Source organism: Colius striatus, chromosome 3 (assembly GCF_028858725.1).
Source record: "Colius striatus isolate bColStr4 chromosome 3, bColStr4.1.hap1, whole genome shotgun sequence".
Taxonomy (NCBI): domain Eukaryota; kingdom Metazoa; phylum Chordata; class Aves; order Coliiformes; family Coliidae; genus Colius; species Colius striatus.
The window spans coordinates 51313721-51335546 of NC_084761.1; the positions used below are offsets into that span (position 1 = coordinate 51313721).

The 21826-nt window shown below is 40.2% G+C and overlaps 1 protein-coding gene across 5 annotated transcripts in view; it reads right to left on the reverse strand.

Moving 5' to 3' along the window:
* The window catches only part of TNKS (tankyrase), a 154423-nt gene that overhangs the window by 103680 nt on the left and 28917 nt on the right, over positions 1–21826 (reverse strand). For 2 of the 5 annotated variants that reach the window (XM_061994273.1, XM_061994276.1), the window contains one exon: positions 10013–10108. In XM_061994273.1, coding sequence (XP_061850257.1) covers positions 10013–10108 — 96 coding nt within the window. Of the gene's footprint in view, positions 1–10012; positions 10109–18246; positions 18392–19805; positions 20053–21826 lie in introns of those variants that run through there. The other 3 variants (XM_061994274.1, XM_061994277.1, XM_061994275.1) reach the window with 3 other exon arrangements.

Below are 21826 nucleotides of genomic sequence, written 5' to 3' on the forward strand. Positions count from 1 at the left end.
AGCATCTGGTAGGATTGAGCCCTAAGGACATATGCAAGAGGAAATTAGCAATTTCAATTTAAATGCTAATACTTATTCTTCCCAGTGAAAGCTGAAGTATAACAAGTGATCTCTCATCACACAGAAACAGCCTTGATTGTTATTTAATGATCACAATGAATAGTTAGGAAGCATGAAATGAAGCTAATAAATCTTCTGTTGAGCCTGAAATTTTCAGCAAACAAAAGTACTCAAAAAGTTTACCAAAACAGTTCAGTCTGATTTTCCTCACCTTAAACTAAACTTTTCATGTTCTTCAGTGGAACTACACAAATAAAAACAATGTGAAATGCTGAATTACCTGAACAAATTTTTAGATTTTTTTTTTAGTGCTACCTAAATGATCCAAAAGACATCATATGAAACACAAGCTTGTGCATCAACTCTATTCACCACAGGATTTGTTTCCCTTCCAGAGATGAAGAAATAAGACACACATTATGAAAGTAATTTATCTCCCAGGTGGCTGGAGAATACAGTTTGGCTTCTTTGGGCTTTAACATAGCTAAGCTATGTTGTGTTTCAAGTGATTGTAATTTGAGCATGATTTTTGTTTGACAATTAAACAATTTTAAAAATTAATCAATAAACAATTTAACAGCTTCATTAAAAATAGGCATCAAGACTGCTCTCTTTTTTTTTTTTTTTTTTTCCTGAAGGAAAAGATTAAATACAAGCTCAGGAGGCTCCAAACCCTGGGATTTCTAAATCTTAGCAGTCAGTATCTAACATTATTTGTGATGGCTTCAATTAGCCACCACTAAAATAGCTACTCAGTTTAGTAGAAGGTTATTAGTTTATTCAGAAACTTGTAACAGTAAGAAGCATCCATTCTAGAAGCTTCTTCATGCACCAATGGAAAACAAGATTTGACAGTAACTTTAACTATATAAAAACAATATTGTCATTACTTAACATGAGATTTACCTAATTTTTCTTGATAATTTAAGCATACATGTGCGTGTGTATATGCATGAGAATTAAAACACTCCCCACATTACACCCCAGTATAAAAAAAATCACAACTTTTCCCAGAATTAACGAGCACGTGTAAAATAACAGAAGCAATGCACTTCAATTTCAGTTTCATATGCAGGATATTCTTTAAGTAGAGATATATGCATCAGACTCTAATTGGTTATATGAGCCACTGTAGAGGGACATTTAGAATCTTTAACTGAGTCTCTTACAGGCTCAAACTGTTCTTTGCAACCTGTCCAATGAAGATGAGGTTACAAGTATTTGCTTTAGGTTACCTAGTACGTTACCTAGTACCTAGTATGGCCAATTTGAAAAATCAAAGCCTGTGTCTAAATTGTAGGTTGCTGAAGACTGCATCTTGGATTAGACAGGTCAAGAGAACAGAAAAAAGACACTCTGGCAAATGAGGGACAGAAGTTAAGGATAATGCTGAACAAAATCAGAAAAAGGTGATGCTACAGGTGTTAACTTCCCCTCCAGCATCTGCTTGATTTCCTATCCACATTAAACTTAACCTGCATGTATCTGCATTATGCTCTGATCATACCACACTTCACCTCTCACAGGATCCCTGACTGGCTCTCTGTATTCGGTATATAAATAAGGATGGCACATTAAACTAAACCTTACCTTCAGGATGTCTGCTTTACTTACTGCATATATGGGAAAGCACATAGGAACTGCTGGAAGCAGCAGATACAGCAGCAGAGTCCAGTGCACATCCCTGTTCAGTTTATGAAATGAGCTGAGACAAACATACATGTTGTGCTTCAAATCCCACTACAAGAATGCCAATATCAACAAAAAAGCAAGACAAAATCTGAGGCATGGAAGTTTCAAAGAGCTGCAAATAAATCCACAGAGGACTGTCACAACCTTAAGTATAAATTGTGTGTTCAAATATATTGTTAAAAATGGATTTTTTCCTACATGAGAGCAATCACAATCTTGAATCCTCAGTTAATGAAGCCACAGGGACATGATAACCATCACAACAGTTTTCAAGGAAAAACACTTACACAAGTAATAGTTGAAGGTATTTTTAAATAAATTTGTACAAAAAATATTTTAGACATTTAATGCCTCAAGATAAAAAAGGAAGCAAAAAGCAGTTTTATTTCTCCTTTCTAAACATTGCCCTAAAACTAATTGTTTACATTAACGAAATGTAACTCAGGAACCCAAGTCCTTTTAAATTTCAGTAGCAGTAACTACTTTTCAAAGTCTTATCCTTGAACTGAAATCACACTGAGTATATTTGTAGTAAAATTAAAGGGGGAAAAAAGGTTTCTGACCAGCCATGCGTCCTTGCCACTACTTAGCAAGACAGAAGCACTTCTCAGACAGCAAGAACAAGCACATTCACCAGAACAAAACTGGCTTGGCAGCTCTGTACAGAAAGACTGCTCAACGCAGCCACGGTGCTCAGTAGCAATGTGACCCAACCAAGAGCTTTTTTAAGGACGTATTTTCAGCTGTATTTCACTTTGGAAGAACTTCAAGAAGCTTTCTCGCAGGCTGACATACCCCTACCAATCAGAACCATTTATGGATTTACTTGTAGCAATATTTTTAAATTCAGTATACACATACAGCAAATCTTCCTTAAATGCATACTTTCAAAATTGACAAAGCTCCTTACTAGAAGACCTCAGCTGAATACGAGCTTGCAAGCAGGGTATCAAAACCATGCTTCTCACTGAGATTATTCCTGTATGACCTTTCAAGCCATGTGTACTTGGCTAGGTTAGTTATTTTAAAAGAAACAAATCCTTTAAAATAAAGTCATCCAAAGCTTGCATTCTCCTTCAAACTCAAAACCATCTCCTGTGGGAATGAAGTGAGGAAAATTAAAGTGATGAGCATAAAAGAGGGAGGTTGGAAAACTACAATAATAAACAATCTGAAACACAACACAGTCTTTACATAGTATTAAATTTTTTTTGAAATTGAGGCATATAACACTCTCAAAAGAGTTATTTTGCCAGCTCGAGACAAGAAGAATAGAAGTCATATCAGCAACTGTCTGGAAACATGTAGTTGAGGTGAGAAAGAAAAGAATGCAACATAGAGTCAGGAAGCTAGCCAGACGGAGGAGCTGAAGTGATCATGGATTCTGGATGAAAAATTGAGAAGACAGTCAAGCTTAGGAGAGAGAGGAAAAAAAACCCAAAACATAAACCAAATAAATCTACAGGCTTGGTAAGAGGTGAAGTAAAGGATGTACACCTCAAGTAAGAAGTGCACATATGCACTTGTGTGAATGTGTTGTCAGGAAGTAGGAACCAGACAAGAAGCTGAAGAAGGACAAGCCTGAGTCCTAGAACTAGGACCAGAAGTTGGAGAGTATTGGGCAAAGTAGCTAAAACTACTGCAAGAACCAGCATCATTAGGTTTAGAGAGACTGGGAAAAACAGCCTATTACCTCCATCACACTTATCTGGGAAGCAGTGAAGTAACACATAAGCCTCTTCAAATCTACATGCTCTACAGCAAGATGAAATGAATCTTTACTTGGTTGCTAACAGAGATGAACTAGAACACCAAAAAATCACTATCCTTTAGCATCTCAGAATGACACTGCAGACCATGTGGAAATAATGGTCAGAATCAAGAAGAAAATATTTCCAAAGGAAATATTTTGCTGCCTTAACCACACCATTCATTCTTGCTTTCAACTTTTTTGGCAGATGAAGCAGGAGTCACGTGGACAACATTGTATTCACTGCGCCATCTTGATTTCTCCCTAGCACACGGGCATCATCCTATTGAATGAGGCCATGGGAATAGTAAGCAGCCTCGTAAGCTGAGTCTGTGTCCTAACATGTGCATAAAAAGGTACAATTATGATTTTCTGCCTCTCTTACTTCCTAATCAATATATTTTCCTTATGCAACATTAACATTCTTTCATGTTTTGTCCACACATTTCCAGACTCCAGGGATTTCACAGTTGTGAGTGGTGCGTCACTTTAAAAATAGCTTCACTTTCATCAGAAAATGGTCCAAGAATGAATGGCTGCTCTCGAAGTTACAATACAAAAGACAAGCAAAAGGAGCTGTTGTTTGCAAGAACTATCCAGCTAGCTAAACAATTTTATCAAGAACGTTCTATGTTTGCTTACAGACTATATTACCTATTGGAATCAAAGATAATACACATAAAGTACATTAAAAGAGTTGCAACTGCAGCATGGCTATCTTAAAACCAGAATCAAACAAACAAGAAATTACATCATATAACATCCCCCATCCACTCACTTCTTACCCCTGCACCCTGGCCTACTATGGCATGCAGTATACAGTGTGACAGGCTATTTGGATACAGTCCAGAAAAGTTAGCCATGGACAATGGCAAAATGTAGTAGATATCAAAGTACTGTTCGGTCTTCAAGACTGGCAGAAATTGCTATTAACAAACAGAAATGTTCAACACAGACTATGAAAAAAATCCCCCAAACAAAACTAACAAATCCTAAACTCAACCACCAAAAAATACCTAAAAATTTCAGTAAAGACTAGTCAGTGCCTAAAGTAAAGAAACAAGAAGAAAGTAAGTGCTCTGATGCACTATGGAAACAGAAATGCATCTTACTTCTTCCTGCAATTATTTTTCCTATGGAGCATGGAAAATACATTTTAGGTTCTTATTTACAAATATAACAAGATAGTCATAATTATAATATTCTCTAAAAACAGAAGACAAGATCTATGTATCCATATAGTTCAATCTAGAGGACTACCTAAATAGTAGACAGTAGGTCTGTGCCATAAGTACATTTTGCCCTATATTTCCAAAGAATGGAAGCATCCTCAAAGGAAGGCTGATATTACTCATGATTCTCAAGAATGTAAAGTACCAGCACAAACTACAAACTTAAGCATCACATGACATTCATACCAGTGAACTATAACAGATGGCTTTTTCCTCCAGAGAAAGCCTTGGTAAAAATGAGAAGAGTAGCCCAACCTGAACGTCTCAAGGTCCCCTCCAACCCTTAAGATTCTGTGATTCTGTAAATGCTAAACAAATAACAAGTTACAAAAACATATATTCAAAGCACAAACGAGTACTAAAAAAAGCCCTTCAGACCTCTTGCTTCAAGACATATGCCAACAAGCTATAAGAAATAAGGTGAAAGTTTTCTTTGCCCTGTAGATATTCCTTAAATCCTGGGTTTCTTGCACTTTTCTCTATGGCAGTAGACCCCAGTGTCACCATCAGAATGGACAATGACCCACACAAACAGACAACCCAAACCACACCAGCTACCTTCCTTCCCATTAAAATGCTGCTTCTTTTGCTCTGATTTATTATACCATTTCTTAAAGACACAAGCTACTCTTTCTCCACATGATCTGATTTTAGAGTACAACACAGAATCGTAGGGGTTGGAAGGGACCTTTAGAGATTAGTCCAACCTCCCTGCAGAAGCAGGTTCACCTAGATCAGGTCGCACAGGAACATGTCCAGGCGAGTCTTGAAGGCCTCCAAGGACGGAGACTCCACAACCCCTCTGGGCAGCCTGTGCCAGGGCTCCCTCACCTGAACAGTGAAATAGTTTTTTCTTATGTTTAAGTGGAACTTTTTGTGTTCCAGCTTCATTCCATTACCCCTTGTCCTGTTGCTAGCTACTATAGAAAAAAGGGATGTCCCAATTTCCTGACATCCTGACAGAAGAATTAGATAAATAAAAGGAAAACGGGAAGAGGTTGCCACCTCTCAAAATGAAGTGCTAGTGTCTATCCCGAATGCCTTCAAAATCCTAAGAGTACCTGAAACGTACTAGTCACCAATCCAGAAGGAGAGTTTGAAATTTGAGATAGTCAAGCTGTAAAGATGTCATAGTAAAAATAAAACTAACCCACACTAAAATAATTTATTCTTTTCCTGTCCATTTTAAAATGGACGAGTTACGTCTAGGATCCATTTTTCCCAGAAAACTTATTTTAGCGAATTACCAGATTTTTCCCTTCCTTTCAGGCAAATTATGCAGATGACAGTTCACCTGAAAGAAAGTTTCTGCAAATATATTCAAATAAATGGACTATGATCCCCATTGAAATTTAAAAGTTGACATGACAAAGATGAAAACGTGAATTCTCATTAACACCTCTGACAACCTTAGTCCAGCTGTATTTTCTCTCACTAAGCTGTCCTTACATCCAAAAACCAGAAGTGAAAAAGCTCAATAGATCTAGGCACTTTGTAAAACATGATACTTCCATAGTAAGTAGGAAGGTCAGAATCTTACTTAACTTTGAAAATTGGTTCTATTAATAAACAAAGACATAATTTTGTACACAATAAATCTTCCTTTAATCTGGAGATGCAGCGGTTTCTAAACCTTTCTTCATTTTGACGTGTTTCACAGGAGTAATCCATGAAACTAGGTGAAAACAACTTTGCAAAACAATGTCACGGAGCACTCAAAAACATATTATCCAACCGAAGTGCCTTCCTTCAGCACCTAATAACAGCTTTGGAAATGCTCAAGTAAAAAGAGAGACCACTCTCATAAAGAAAACATTTCCAAACAGCAGATAATTCAGGAAAGTGGCGAAAAAGCTCCACTGTGTGAAAAATCCTTCACATCAATCATTAACAATATTGTTGTCTTTTCATATACTGTACAGGAAAGATATAAAAGGATATTAATGTTTAAAGAGGCAATAAGTAGAGTAAGAGAATAACGAAGACTAATATGACTTGTACTGCAAAAGCTCCCAAAGGTCCTGTTCTGGATGGGAGTCGAACAGAGCTATGTTTGGCAACAAAGATGTGTCCCCATCTAAGAAACCACATATCTCAAAGGCAATTAAATAAAAATAAAATTAACTAGGATATTAATCTGAAGTGTGAAACAGCTCTGGTTTTTAAATATTATATGTTTTTTGAGTTTCTACTACCACTTCAGTCTAGAGAAAGAGAGAATTACAATCCTCTTCTGACAGTCTGATTCAGGAATATTAAGAGATGCTGAAGAAGAAACAAAAAAATATTTGCCCTCTCAATCAGAAAGTGCTTTATTCACACAAATGTTGCTTATCCTCAGAAGGGAAAAAAAAAAAAAAAAAAGATTGCTTTTCTGTTTAAGTAGTAAAAAGAAGATTCACCAATTATTTAACCTTTAGGTTTTTTGTGTTGGTTTGGTTTTTTGGCTTTTTTTAGAAGCTGGAATTGGATGTCTAATTTCTATAAAATTCCCTTTAATTTGCAAAGAAATATTCCAAGCCCATTTCCATTAAAATATTACCCTTTCACTTGCATTAAGCACCCTTTATAAAACTTATTTTAAGAGAACATTGCAAGAAAATGGCTGGAAGTCATCCCAGAAATTACTGCCTTATATATCCTCTCTGTAATTCAGAAGAAAAAGACACTATACATTATTCTGGAGTGGGAGACAGAAAAGAACAAGTCATTGTGGATTCAGCATTTGCTGCCGGACCAAAAATGCTTTTTACACAGCAGGAATGTCCCTTTTAAAACACATACTGAATTCTTTGTCAAACTGAAAAGATTTAATCACTGACCAACAAATTTTCTGTTCACTTTTGATAAGTTGGAGGTCAAAGAGAGACTATAGTCACAGTATATCTGCAAAGTGATTAACGTCAATGCACGAACTTATGCAAGTATTTGGTCAAAAAAGCAATAAGTGGAACCTTGTTCTCCAATGATCAATTTAGCAGCAATGTGGAAAATTCTGTTATGGTCATAGTTTGGTTTCCTTTTTCTGTCATTGTCTAATATCACGAGAATGGCCTTGACATGCCTGCCATTTAAAGATGCAAATACAGTGACAATTAAATATTGTGCTTTCAGCATCATTCCAGTCCTAAAAGCTCTAAATATGAGCATTTCTAAAATCCACCATTCAACATTAAATACTGAAAATTAAGTTAATACAGCCTACTCATCCTTAATCCTGTAATACCTTTAAGTTCTGATGCACCTAATTGCAAAGCATTGCTGTAGCTAACGATTATCCCAAGCCAGATAGATCCTAAGAAATCCCTTAAGCCCCCTTCTTCCAGAGGGATGAAGCAAGACCTGAAGGTAACATACGGAAAATGTATGAGAAAGCAGCAGCCTAACAGAGATACTAGAAAGCAGGGCAGCATCTAAAAAAATTAAGCTCTTAATATAAACTTTCCATTTAAATGGCATTGTGTGTCATGTTTTTCAGTTATCGTGCACCATACAGCAGCTACAGCCTGATTGAAACCCTGCTTATATGCAGCTTGGAGCTGAGGTGCACAGCATAGAGAGCCCAGTGTAGCCAAGAGCCACCTTGAGGACAAAGCTGATAAAACCAAAAGCTACTAGGAACAACAAACATATACAAAATTTATTTGCCTTTAATAAGCAATGAAACACCTAAATAGAAGTAAAAGTCACTCTGTGCATATGTGGGTATATATACACCACCTGGTTGCAGTCATTGAATGCTCACGTACAAGGCATTAGGGGTGAGGCCTGGGACACAGGGCACTTGCTGCACTCAACAGGACATTTGCAGAGGGCTACTTATCCATCTCCACTTGTTTGCTATGAGACCTTCCCTTCTCCATTGCCTGAAGCACAAGGGGCTGATCTAGTGCCCAGAGAGAACTCATCAATGTGAAGTCACCGTTACAGACATTAAGTTTTCTACTACCCTCTGAAGCTGATGTTTGAGAAAAGCCTGAGGAGTGGCTCAGAGACTGGAACCCCTAAAAGGTACACATACTGAGCTCCCCAAACTAACGTGTCAAATATCCATCAATACCTTTGAGAAACTTGACTCCCTGATGCCCTTTCCATCCTCAGTATCTATACAACCATACCCATTAACAGCCAAAAGTCAGATTAACCTGCTTAGTACAGCTAACATTAGTGTTAACAGTGTAGGAATGTGTTTAAATTTGACACTGAGTAATTAAACTAAATCATATGCATTTAAAGTGCACTGTTCCAAAGGCACTCTCAAATTGTTGCAGCACTGTAGATAATTATGTATAGCAGTCAGCACACTGGAAAAAGATGAAGAAACGTTCCTGACAAAGTGAAAGGAGCTGGTGTGCTCTGAACATAATCTGAAGGAAGAATATGGGTGTTGTATAGCACGTAACGTATAAATTAAGCTGCCAATAAAGAAAGAATAGGCGAAATAAAGGCAAATGAAGAAAAATAGCTATTTCTTCTAAGGAAGCTCAGCTGCTGAATCCTTTTCTATAAATCTAATTGTATATATTTTAAAATCCAAGATTACTTTGTTCTAAACATTATTTCCTAGATGTCAAAATCGGCACAGAAGACCGTGTATTTCTTCATATCGATTTGACAGGCTACTGTACTATACTTCTAACGCTTCCTGGTATTTCACAACAGTTAATTTAGAAAAAAGCCAAAAGCTATGTTAAAAAAAAAGTTGTATCTGTAGAATATGTTCATGAAATATATTGTTTGGCAGCTAATAGCCCCTAAAAAGGAAAACAATTGGTGGGTGAGAAAGAGTTCTACCTAAAATGACTGATGATGAAGGGAAAGGTAGCATGCGAATTTGCAGTAAAATACAGTGAAACTATTGATCTCTGTAATCCATAGCAGGTTATCTTTCAGATCACATGTACTTTTATAGTTATACAAATGTCCTTGCTTGCTCAACAGTGAAGGTCTTAAATCAATTGACCTGATTTCTTTTCCTTCTTTTTTTGCAGTGTGTGAGGACTTCTATCAGTATTTTTGTTAGCATTTAAAGAAAACAAAACAAAACACATAGAAACACAGTGAAAAATGATGTAACAGAAAATTACACCATTAACATAAGTAGAATAAGGAAATCTATAGCAGCACAGCAGTTATATCAATATGAAACGTGGTAAAAGACAGTTTTAAAATGCTCTTACACAACAGAAAATCCAAAAAGGTTGAAGGCTCTCACAATGCTGAACTTACACACAAAATGAACTACAGGTAATGGTGCTGATAGATATATGTCTCTTACCCGTGAGTACAGCTTTTGCCGAAGGGTCTGCCAGATCCAGTGCAGATTTCCCATCGGTGTTCCGAATGTTTGGATCAGCTCCGTGCTGCAGCAGCACTGTGCAGGGAAAGCAGAAACAGTATCTTACCTCAGGTATACACAGATTATTTACTGTTAAATGTCTCCTCGGCATGATGAAGGCATAAACACACATTGCACTATTTCCTCTATTTTTCCTTCTGGGTTTTTTTTCTCTTTTTTTTTTTTTCCCTTTTTTCTTTTTTTGTTGTTATTGTTTGGCACTGCAGTAAAGGATGTTCTCCGGAGTAAGGCTAAGTTGGCAAGTTAAGATATAGTAAGATCACATGACTTTGCATGATAAACACAAATCCTGAATCTCTTGCAACACTCAGGTTTGGGTTCCTCCTGACAGCTAGCTGGGAAGCTGTGCATTCACTGACTCACACTGAGAAATCTGCTTTGGAACCTGCTCCTGCCTTTGCTACCACTACCGCTGCTTGTTATCACTCCTGTTCCTTTTCCTGCCGAATATCCCAAGTCACTCTGCCTCTGTAAATCAGTAATGCTCCAGCCTTTCAGTAGCTCATCACTGGCACACAAAAATCTTAACCACAGTATAGCAGTTCACCTTCAAGAAGTGTAACAAATAGGGTAAGATGTGTAACCTGGTACCCTGCAGTCTGGATGTTCACAGACTATTATTCTCAAGGAATTTCTTTTCCCTACTAAGCCTATTAACGTATGAAAATTCAAGTACATAAAAACACTTGAAATGCAATATGCAACCATATGGCTAGGAAGGTACTGATACAGTAAATTAACATGTAGAAAAGCTCATTAAAAAAAGAGGAAAACACTATTTCACCTGTAAATTCTTTTGATCAGAAACAACAACATAATAATGTAATTCAGACCACATCCCCTCTCAAGATCAAGGCATTTCCTACGGAATTGGAAAACAAAGCCCAGAGCAACTTTAATGGTCTGATAAAAAGACTCCCAATTACCTATTTCCCCAAATGTCATGCAAAATAAGGACAAGAGATTAGAAATTCTGAACAACAGTGACACACTTACTTGGCACAAGTGTGAATAACACAATAGCACACAGAGCTGCAGAGACTAAACATCAAGGAGACAAATAATAAAAACAAGCCAACATCTATGGTTGCTTATGAAGCCATATCTGTTGAGATACAGCTGGATTAAAGGAGTTAAGACAAAGAAATATTTGCAAACATTTTCTGTAACTAAAGGTAGCAAGATGCTTCATTAACCAGATTCTCCAGGAAAAAACATAATCCAATCCAGAACAAAAGTCATGACCAACATGATATTACATATGTCACTTTAACCAGCAAAAAGCTTTTCAGAAATAAACTGTTTTCTAAATAAAATTTTAATTGGTATTGATTTTATCCAACGCTCCCTTCTTACACAATTCTGACTTTATATGCTTTTAACATTGCCAAATTTCAACTTTCAGCTTACATGATGCTATGCTACATGTTTGACTTAAGCTGAACTCTTGCAGAAGTCTGGTGCATTGATGAAGTAAATGTATTTATTCTATATTTTGCTAAGAAAGTGTAATTGCCCCATGTTTTTGAAAGAAGATTCAAGCAGGCAGACTGGGCTTTTTCTAGGAGAGTTTTTGTTTGGTGGTGGGTTTTGCCCTTCTTTTCCCTCCATCAAGACAAAGACACCAGGTAGTGTTAGGTTAATGGCTTGACTTGACGATCTTAAAGGTCTTTTCCAATCCAAAGGACTTTATGATTCTATAAAAGTGGAAAAAAAAAATCAACTACCACGTGCTCACAGAAGCTTATTAAGACCTGGCACCTATTTTTCTGAAGATTGCCATCCATGCTACTAACCCCTTAGAGATCTTACTCATGGAGAAGTTTGACTCTGAGAGAGCTTCATAAGCCAGTCAGGAAAGCTCCAACAAGACTGGTGAATGGGCCTTTTGGCAGATTTTTTTAAACACAGTAAGCAGTACAGAAAGTAAGTATGGAGAGAAAAACTCAGTATGTCCTGTCTCTGTTCTCTTGGACCCTGCTAGTCAATCTGTACTCTGGAGGAGAGGGAGACCATTTGTCTCAAAAGGCATCAGGGTAAGAGTGGAACCTTACAAAAGGGAACCAGTAACTAAGTGATTACCAAGAGAAAGCAAGCAGTACAAAACGATGAAACCACACAGACTGGATGAGAAGATAGAGAATGATCCACATGGCAAAAGCCTGTGACAAAGAACGTGGGGAGAAAACAGAACAAAAACATGTGGCAAGGGAAGAGCTAATAGCTCAGTCAAAAAGTCCAAGAAGAAATATCAAGAGAGGAATGACAGGAATTTGCCCAGAGTTTGAGACTTGGACTAGCACACAAAGCCAAGCTGAGGCAAGCTGGGCTGCAAGAACAGTGACTTTGAAAAAAAGGGGAGGTAGTAGGTGTAGAGACATCAAAGGAATATACAACTGCCTGAGTTCAGTGTTGAAACAGAAGCATGGATTTTTAAGTCCCTCAATTCTTAAGTCCTATGCAAACCAACCAAGAGACTTTTCCTGCTACTTCTGCTGGCACATGCAGAAGAATGCCAAGGCAGTAGTTCTTTTTAGCTTCTGTCCTGGCTAAAATGACTAAGGATTATACAGTGTATCTAACCCTGCTCATTCATGCTAGCAAGCCATGAAGGGGTTTGGCATGTCTTAAAACATGTAATTTCTGTGTCAAAGTTTTCAGGTTTTTTAAAACCTAGGGAGATATGTTAAAAAATTACTAATTGCTTAAACTGGTTAGAAGCCTGCAAAACCCTTGAATTAGAGACTGCCTGTGAAACATGCACTTGAAGTAGACAAATTAGGTTCAGAAAAAGAAGCTGTCAGAGTTCAATTGCTGTAACCACCAGTGTTATCCTTCTTGTCTCTGCAATCACTCATCACACTTGTCATATCCCTTCCAGCCTCTCCAACACCCAAGAGCATGGCACTGCAGATAGCTCCTTTATTCAGTCCTAGAGACAGACCTACCTTGTGAAATGAAAGCAGTAGCATTGTTGGAGAAGAAACTGATCATATGAATAAAGAATGTATTAGAATGCCAATGAATAATGGAAGCAAATTCAGGTCACAAAGGGAATCTTATTCTTACATTTCCTCTACTGACTTTGATTCTATCCTCTCCACACTTTTTCAGTACATCATCTCACAAAAACATATCCAAGTAAGCAACATTGTCATCAATATGAATTAACAAAAGAAATTCAGCATTTCATGTTTGGCCTATTGCTGTAACACAGTTGTACTTTTATACCCAAAAAACCACAGGTAGCTTCTAATTGAATGTTCTCCTGCTTGTTCAAAACCTTTAACACTTCAGCCCAATACAGAGTCTCCTCTAACCACAGGGTATTTGAAATCTAGACCCAGTGTGTCTCTCTAAATTTCCTTTTCAGTGCACCAGGGGTGTGTAAAAATGTCAAGACAGATCTCCTGTTTGAGAAATACATTTAATTTATAATGAAACTCAACAGAAAAAGCCATTCTAGCTAACTGTAGCTATTTTGGATTTCAAATACTGCACACCAGATTTAGAGGATGGTTTCTCAGTAGCCTGAAAGGAACTGCAGCAATACTTTCTGCCATGAGACTGTTGTTAACAGGCAAGCATATGCATGGTGTGCACACAAATTCACTCCTGGAAGTTTGCGAAATAGCATATTTTGATATGCTGGTTTATTTCCTCTGGATAGTGAGGCTATTGAGGTGTATTACTTTTCTGTACTGCATACAGATCCTTTAATAACCTAGCAATACTATTACCCAGCTATCATTGCCTTTCCTATAGCCCATATTGTACAAAAAGCATAAAGAAGCTCTTGTTTTAATTGAATCTTCATACCGTGTATGGACATCCAAGTCCTGTAAGCTTAACTACAGAAAAAATACAGATTGGTATGGAGTTATAGTTTTACCCTCTGCTACTATACATAAGTTTATGGTCTTCACATATCATCTGAAATCCTTTAGTTAATTACACTGCTCTTATATCAGATCAGTACTAGAGATAGGAAAGGCCACATTCTTCCCAACAAATATAAACAAAAGTTATAGTATTGCACAGATCATGAACTCAACCACTAATTATTTCAAAACACAGCCAACTTGCTACAGCAGCATGAATCCCAAAATCAAATACTCAGCCCACAGCCTCCTGGCACAGGTATTTTGAACTGTGAAGCTAATCAACACTACCTCTTGGCTGTCAAACTGTAAACCCACAAAGAGCAAATAATTTTACTTTTGGCAGTTTCAACCTTCAGATTTTCACCAAGGTATGGCAAAAACTTCCCTGGTGCCTATATAGCAACAAGAAGGAAGGAAGGGAAGGAAAAAAAAAAGTTTGTCTACACATAAACCATCACCCAAGCACTTAGCACTTCTTCATACTGTCTCAGCTAAAAGTTCACCAAAGGAAAATGTATTTGAATGAAAACCAGAAATGCAGTGGGAAGAGAATGGAGGAGAAAAAAAAAAATAATCAATTTGGCTGTTCCAATATTAGGCACAAAGATGACAATGTTTCTGTTATAGTCTGTCTGGGCCCAATATCCACATGTATCCTGAGTACACTTACAGGAAAGCTGAGGGAAAAGTTCACATTTGGTTCCAAATCAAATGCATCTAAGTAGAAAACAAGGTCACAGCCAAACCTTTGGGTGAAAAATTGCAAGAACAACAGGCAGACTTTCCAGAAGTATCTGTACTTTAACATGCCTACTGCTTTTAATTACATTTCCAGAGTTTTCAATTCCTCACAGCTCTACCATTGCTTCCTCTCTCTCCACCAGTTCCATCATCACGTCCTGCTGCCTTGTGCTTATTGCCTCTTCCAGCTACTCTAGTTTAGGATATATCCTTTCTTCTCTTTTTACAACTTCACCTTCTGAAGATGATCTTTAAAGGTCCTTTCCAAACTGTATTACTGTAGTCTTACCTACTTATTCCCAAAGTCTCAAGATACAGAGCAAACAACCTCAGAGACTTTTGACTCGACACATGCACTACCTTCCATCTCTCTAAGGGATACCTTTAAAGCTGGCTAGTTACTCACTAACCCTTAGGTTCCAGGAACATGCACATACCTCAGTACTAATCCTATGCAGGATATGTTTCCACTTTTTTTTCAGCCAATGCTAAATGCATCATCATCCCTAACTATTTCTATGTGTAAAACAAACCACTGAAAGTTTTGAAGCTTCTCTCATGTTACAAGAAAAATAATTTCTTGCCTAGTAATTACAGTTCTGATTCAGATCCAATAATCCCATTTTGGCAAGTTACCAGATACATAAGCCGTTTTGCTAAATGACCCCTTGTAATAAAAGCAGTAATACTCTACTTTTAGCCTCATAAACTTGAATATATGAGATACAGCTAATAACATTAACCACAACTGTGGTTAACTTCCATCATTAACTTTCGCCTCTGGGAGCAATCCCAGTCTTGGCTGCATGATTAAGAAAAAGGCTATATTCAACAGCCATCAGAATTATAAGGAGAAAATATGAGAGGCAGTATCACTAGAGAGTCTGCACACAGCTGTAAAGGTTTGAGTGTTACTCCATGATCTCAAACACCACTGCCAGCTCAGCTAATAGGAGTTGGAAAAAGAACAGAAAAGCAGGTTCGATGTTCTCAACTGCCATTCTATAGTGAAAAGCCACCAAAGCTGAATGAAAAGAGGATTATACACTAGAATGGCTAAGAACAAAGGATTTAGTTTGGAGTCAGGGTAGGGTAAAAGCAATACACAGACATATATAGAAGCACTGCAGATGGTTTAGTGGTAAGAAGAGATAATAACCGGGTGGCAATTCAGAGATAGAAGGATACGAATGCATTGAACAGAAAAGACAGAAAAACATGAAAAAGCATGTAGAAGAAGCAAAAAGAAAGAATGAAGGCAGGGTGGGCAAATAAATCTCTAAGGGAATTCAGGGAGAAATACAGTAGAAGTCCGCCTGGCTGTAGGTATGGCAACTAAGGAAAAGTTGCAGAAGACTGGATCTTCGGTAACAAAGGTGTCTGCAAATGGTACTGCTGAAGACTTCAAAGTCTGGCATTATGGAGGCTGCTTTGTAAGGTTTTATTGCTCAGATAGCAGACTGGAGTGGATTCTTCCAGGCTGAGAGCTGCTTTTTCTAAGGCAAGGGTTAAGGGCCCTTGCTAAGCTTGTCCAGCTAGTCTCAACACCCTTGGGACAAAAAGGCCATGTAGAACAGTACTTAGCTTGAAGAGGAAAAGGGAGGGTCCAAATACCAAGCTCCAGAGGAATAAGGAACATCTAGTCAGATGAAAACAGGCTACACTTCAAGACAAAGGAGAAGAGAGCATGTATTCTTTATCCTTCCTCCCATTTAAAAAAAAAAAAAAAAAAAAAAAAAAAAAAAAAATTGAAGCACTGCAAAGAACGACAAAGCCACAGCTCCCTCACAAAACAGCACTATCACAGGCTACAGCTTCCCTCGGCCAGGCTGGCAGAATCTCCACTGCCTACCCTGCCTTGGGTGGTTGCAAATGAAAAGGATTATTTTGTTGTTCTAGTTAAGAGTACATCTAATATTACCAGCTGCCAGCCAAAGTCCTGGTGGGTCAATGTTGGCGGCAAGCAGTTCCCATCATTTTGCCCTCCATACTTCCCTTTTCAGGGCATCCCAGTTTCCCATTATCCCAGACAACAGTTTTATTCCCAATCAACCAGTGTGTTGGTTTTGCTCTTTGCTGGGGCCAGACAGAGCAAGAGACACATACACTGACCACAGTAATATGATGAACAGAAGCTTACAAAAACACTGGGTCCCACTATGCTGAAACAAACAACCAAAAAAAAACGATGCAAAGGGAATGAGAACAGTGATCTCCAATAGCATAGACTGCAAGAAGAATTTTGACAGCAGGAGAAGGCAGTATGCAATTAGCAAAGTGATGCAGTTCTGAGCAACAGAAAAGTCAGGGAGTGTTCATATTAGGAACTAAGAGAGAAACACCTGTGAAATGCCTCCAAGGAATTACCGTGTGTTCCTCTAAAAAAACAGTGACAGTCACTCACTTGAAGTACTTCTATACCAATGCACACAGCATGGGTAGCAAACAGGAGTTGGAAGCTACTACGTAGCTAGAAAGCTATGACCTGATCACTATCACTGAAACACGGTGGGAAGGATCACACAAATCTAGAGCTGCAATCAGTGGCTAGAAACTGTTCAGAAGGGACAGGTGAGGAAGGAACAGGTGGATGCACTCTATGCTGAACGAATGGATTATCTCTCCAGAGCTGCACCTGAAAAACAGTAACGAACAAGTTGAGAGCTTATGGGTAAAAATGAGGGGCCAAGCCAACCAAAGAAACCTCACAGTTGGTGTCTACTACAGAACACTCGGTCAAGGAGAGCTACTTATTCAACTGCAAGAGGCATCCTGCATGCAGGCTCTGATTTTGCTGGTGCATTTCAATCATCCCAACATCTGCTGGAAAAGTAGCACAGCAAGCTGTAAGCACTTCAGGAGAGTGCTGCAGTGGATTAGGGACAATTTCTTAATTCAGGTGATACAGAGCCCTACCAGAAGATGTGTTAAAAGACCTGTTGCCTATCAACACAGATGAACTAATTAGGCACGTGAAGATTGGTGGCAGCTTGAGCTGCAGTAGTCATAGAATCATAGGATGGTAGGGGTTGGAAGGGACCTTTAAAGAGCATCTAGTACAACCCCCCTGCAGAAGCAGGTTCACCTAGATCAGGTTGCACAGGAATGTGTCCAGGCAGGTCTTGAAGGCCTCCAAGGAAGGAGACTCCACAACCCCCTGGGCAGCCTGTTCCACTGCTCCCTCACCCTCACAGTGAAATAGTTTTTTCTTATGTTTAAATTGAACTTTTTGTGTTCCAGTTTCACCCCATTACCCCTTGTCTTGTTGCTAGATACAATAGAAAAAAAAAAGTGTTGCCCCAATCTCCTGACATCCTACTATTTAGATATTTATAAATATTACTGAGATCTCCCCTCAGTCTTCTCTTCTCTAAACAGCCCCAGTTCACATAGCCTTTCCTCATTTGAAAGATGCTCCAGTCCCCTGATCATCTTGGTGGTCCTCTGCTGGACTCTCTCCAGAAGTTCTCTGTCCCTCTTGACCTGGGTAGCCCTGAACTAGAGATGATACTCCAGATGAGGCCTCACCAGGGCACAGTAGAGGGGAAGAAGAACCACCCTTGACCTGCTGCCCACACTCCTCTTGATGCACCCCAGGATGCCAACTGGCCTTCTTGGCCACGAGGGCACATTGCTGGCTCATGTTCAGTTTATTGCACCCAGGACTCCCAGGTCTCTCTCTGCAGAGCTGCTCTCCAGCAGGTCAATCCCCAGCCTGTACTGGTGCATGGGGTTGTTCCTCCCCAGGTGCAGGACTCTGCACTTGCCCTTGTTGAATCACCTCATGAGGTTCCTCTCTGCCCAACTCTCAAGCCGGTCGAGATCCCGCTGAATGGCAGCACAGCCTTCTGGGGAATCAGCCAGTCCTCCCAGTTTGGTGTCATCGGCCAACTTGCTGAGGGTACACTCTGTCCCCTTATCCAGCTCATTGATGAAGATGTTGAACAAGACTGGCCCCAGCACCTATCCCTGTGGAACTCCACTGGCCACAGGCCTCCAACGTGATTCTGTGCCATTGATCATCACCCTCTGGGCTCTGTCACTTAGCCAGTTCTCAATCTACCTCACCATCCACTCATCCAAGCCACACTGCTTGAGCTTTCTGATGAGGATGTTATGGCAGACAGTGTCAAAAGCCTTGCTGAAGTCAAGGTAGATGACATCTGCTGCTCTCCCCTCATCTAGTCAGCCAGTTATGCACTCATAGAAGGCTACCAGGTTGGTCAAACAGGATTTCCCCTTGGTGAAGCCATGTTGAGTCCCCCGATAACCATCTTATCCTTCATATGTTTAGTGATAACATTCAGGATGAGTTGTTCCATCACCTCTCCAGGGATGGAGGTGAGGCTGACCAGCCTATAGTTTCCCAAGTCGTCTTTCTTGCCCTTTTTGAAGGCTGGAGTGACATTGGCCTTTCTCCAGTCCTCAGGCACCTCGCCTGTCCTCCATGATTGTTCAAAAATGATGGAGAGAGGCTTAGCAATCACATCAGTCAGCTCCCTCAGCACTCTTGGATGCATCCCGTCAAGTCCCATTAACTTATGAGTGTTAAGCTTGACCAACAAGTCTTTAACCTCTTCCTCATCCACCAAGGGCAAGTCCTCTGCTGTCCTGGCCATCCTGTTATCCTTGCCGGACTGGGTTTCCCAAGGGCCAGCCTTGGTCATAAAGACTGAAGCAAAGGAGGCATTCAGTAGCTTGGCCTTCTCTGCATCCTCAGTCATCAGTGCACCCTCTGTGTTCAGTAGCGGGCCCACATTACCCCTAGTCTTCCTTTTTCTGCTAATGTACCCCCTTCATGTTTTCTTTAACTTCCCTGGCTAAATTTAATTCTAGGAGGGCTCTAGCCTTCCTAGTTGCATCCCTGCATGCCCTGGCAATGTTCCTATACTCCTTCCAAGAAGCCAGTCCCTGTTTCCACCTCTCATAGATGGCTGCTTTCCACCTGAGTTGTCCCAGCAGATCCTTGCTCATCCATGGAGGCCTCCTGCCTCGTTTTCCTGCTTTTCTACATGTTGAGACACACTGGTCCTGTGCTTGGAGGAATTGGTGCTTGAAGATTGACAAGCTCTCTTGAGCACTTCTACCTTCTAGGATCTTATTCCATGAGGTCCCTCCAAGCAGGTGTTTCAAGAGGCCAAAGTCAGCTTGCCTAAAATCCAGGGTCACAATCCTGCAAAGTATCCTGCCTCTTCCACACGGGATCTTGAACTCTACCATCTCATGGTTGCAGCAGCTGAAGTTGCCTCCAACCTTCACACCCCCAACCAGATCCTCCTTATTTGTCAGCAGCAAGTCCAGTAGCACACCCCTCCTCATTGGTTCCTCAATCACCTGTGACAGAGAGTTGTCATCAGTAATCTGTAGATATCTCCCGGACTGCATGTGCTTGGCTGTGTGGCTATCCCAGCAAATATCAGGGAGGTTGAAGTCCCCATGAGGGCCAAGGATTGTGACTGTGAGGCAGCTCTCAGCTGTTTGTAGAAGACCTCATCCATTTCCTCTTACTGACCAGGTGGCCTGTAGCAAACTCCCACAACAGTATCACCCACCTTGCCCTGCCCATTAATTTTCACCCATAAGGACTCCATCCACCACTCATCCCCACTCAGGGACAGTTCAGTACACATTAATTGCTCTCTCACATAGAGAGCAACTCCACCTCCTCGTCTTGTCAGCCTGTCTTTCCTGAACAATACATAACTCTCCATGGCTGTGCTCCAGTCATGGCAGCTGTCCCACCACATCTCTAACCGCAATGAGGTCGTAGCCCCGCATCCGCATCCATATCTCCAGTTTCTAAACTGGTGGTCATGCCCTGGTGGAATTCATAATTGAGTGATATGGGCTAGGTGAAGAATAGAGTTAACATGCTGAAGTTTAGAAGAGCAAACTTTAAGTTAAGGAATTAATGGCTGGAACTCCCTGGGAAACTGCCCTGAGGAAAAAAGGAGTTGAATAGAGCTGGCAGCTCTTTACAGACATTTTTCTTAGAGTGCAAGAGCTCTTGATTCTGAGATGCAAGAAGTCAGGCAAATAAGGCAGGAGACAAATATGGCTAACAAATTGTCATGGTTTGACATGATAACCCTTTCTGGTAAGGGGGAAGGGGCTGTAAAGATGGCTCCTGTAAGAAGTTGCTCAAAACTCTCCCCAGCTCTGAGCCAGATACACTTCTGGGGGTGAGCCAATTAGATGCCCCCATGATTACTTTTTAAGAAGTTGGAAGAGGAGGCTTCTTCCTCCCTCTTCTTCCTATTTCTTCCTTCTTCTGTCCCTTCTTCTTCTTCTGGCTGGTGGTGGTGAAAGGAGTAGGAACAGTGAGAGAAACATGTGGACTCCAAGGTCAGTGATGAAAGAGAGAAGGAGGTGTGCTGGAGCAGACTCCCCTGCTTTCTATGGAGAGAACTGGTGAAGCTGAGATTTATTTTCATTTCTTTAAAAATCCCACATCAGCGGTAGAGACTCATTTTGATAATGAGCCTGTATCAGGGGCAGAGACTCATTTTGCTACAGCTGGCCCCAGACCAGGGGAAGCGATTCACTTCATTAAAGGCCCCGAGCCAGGGACAGTGACTATGGCTGGAGCAGGCCGTGTCCCGAGGAAGGGACCCAATATCCACAGCTGTAACTGTGGGGAGGAACCCACGACAAAACAGCTCATCAAACTTATGCCCAGAAAAGGCCTTGTCCTGAGAGAGGGACCCTATAACTGCAGAAACTGCAACCACAGCAAAGAATCCATGCCAGAGGTATTCACCAAGGACTGCGTCCCGTGTGAGGGACCCTGTATCGGCAGAAGCTACAGCTGTTGGGAACAACCCACACCTGAGAAGTTTGTTAAGGACTGTGTCCCGGGGGGAGGAACCTCGTGTTGGAGCAGGGAAGGAATGCCAAGAGTTGCCCTCATCTGAGAAGACAGAAGTGGCAGAGCCCATCTGTGAGACACTGACCACATTCCCCATTCCCTGCCCCCCTGAGCCGTTGAGGGGAGAGGAGGTAGAGATATCAGGAGCAGTGAGCTGGGCCTGGAAAGAAAGGAGGGATGGGGGAGGGAGATCTTAAAGTGCTGGTTGTAATTTTCTCATCATCCTACTCCCTTTTTGCT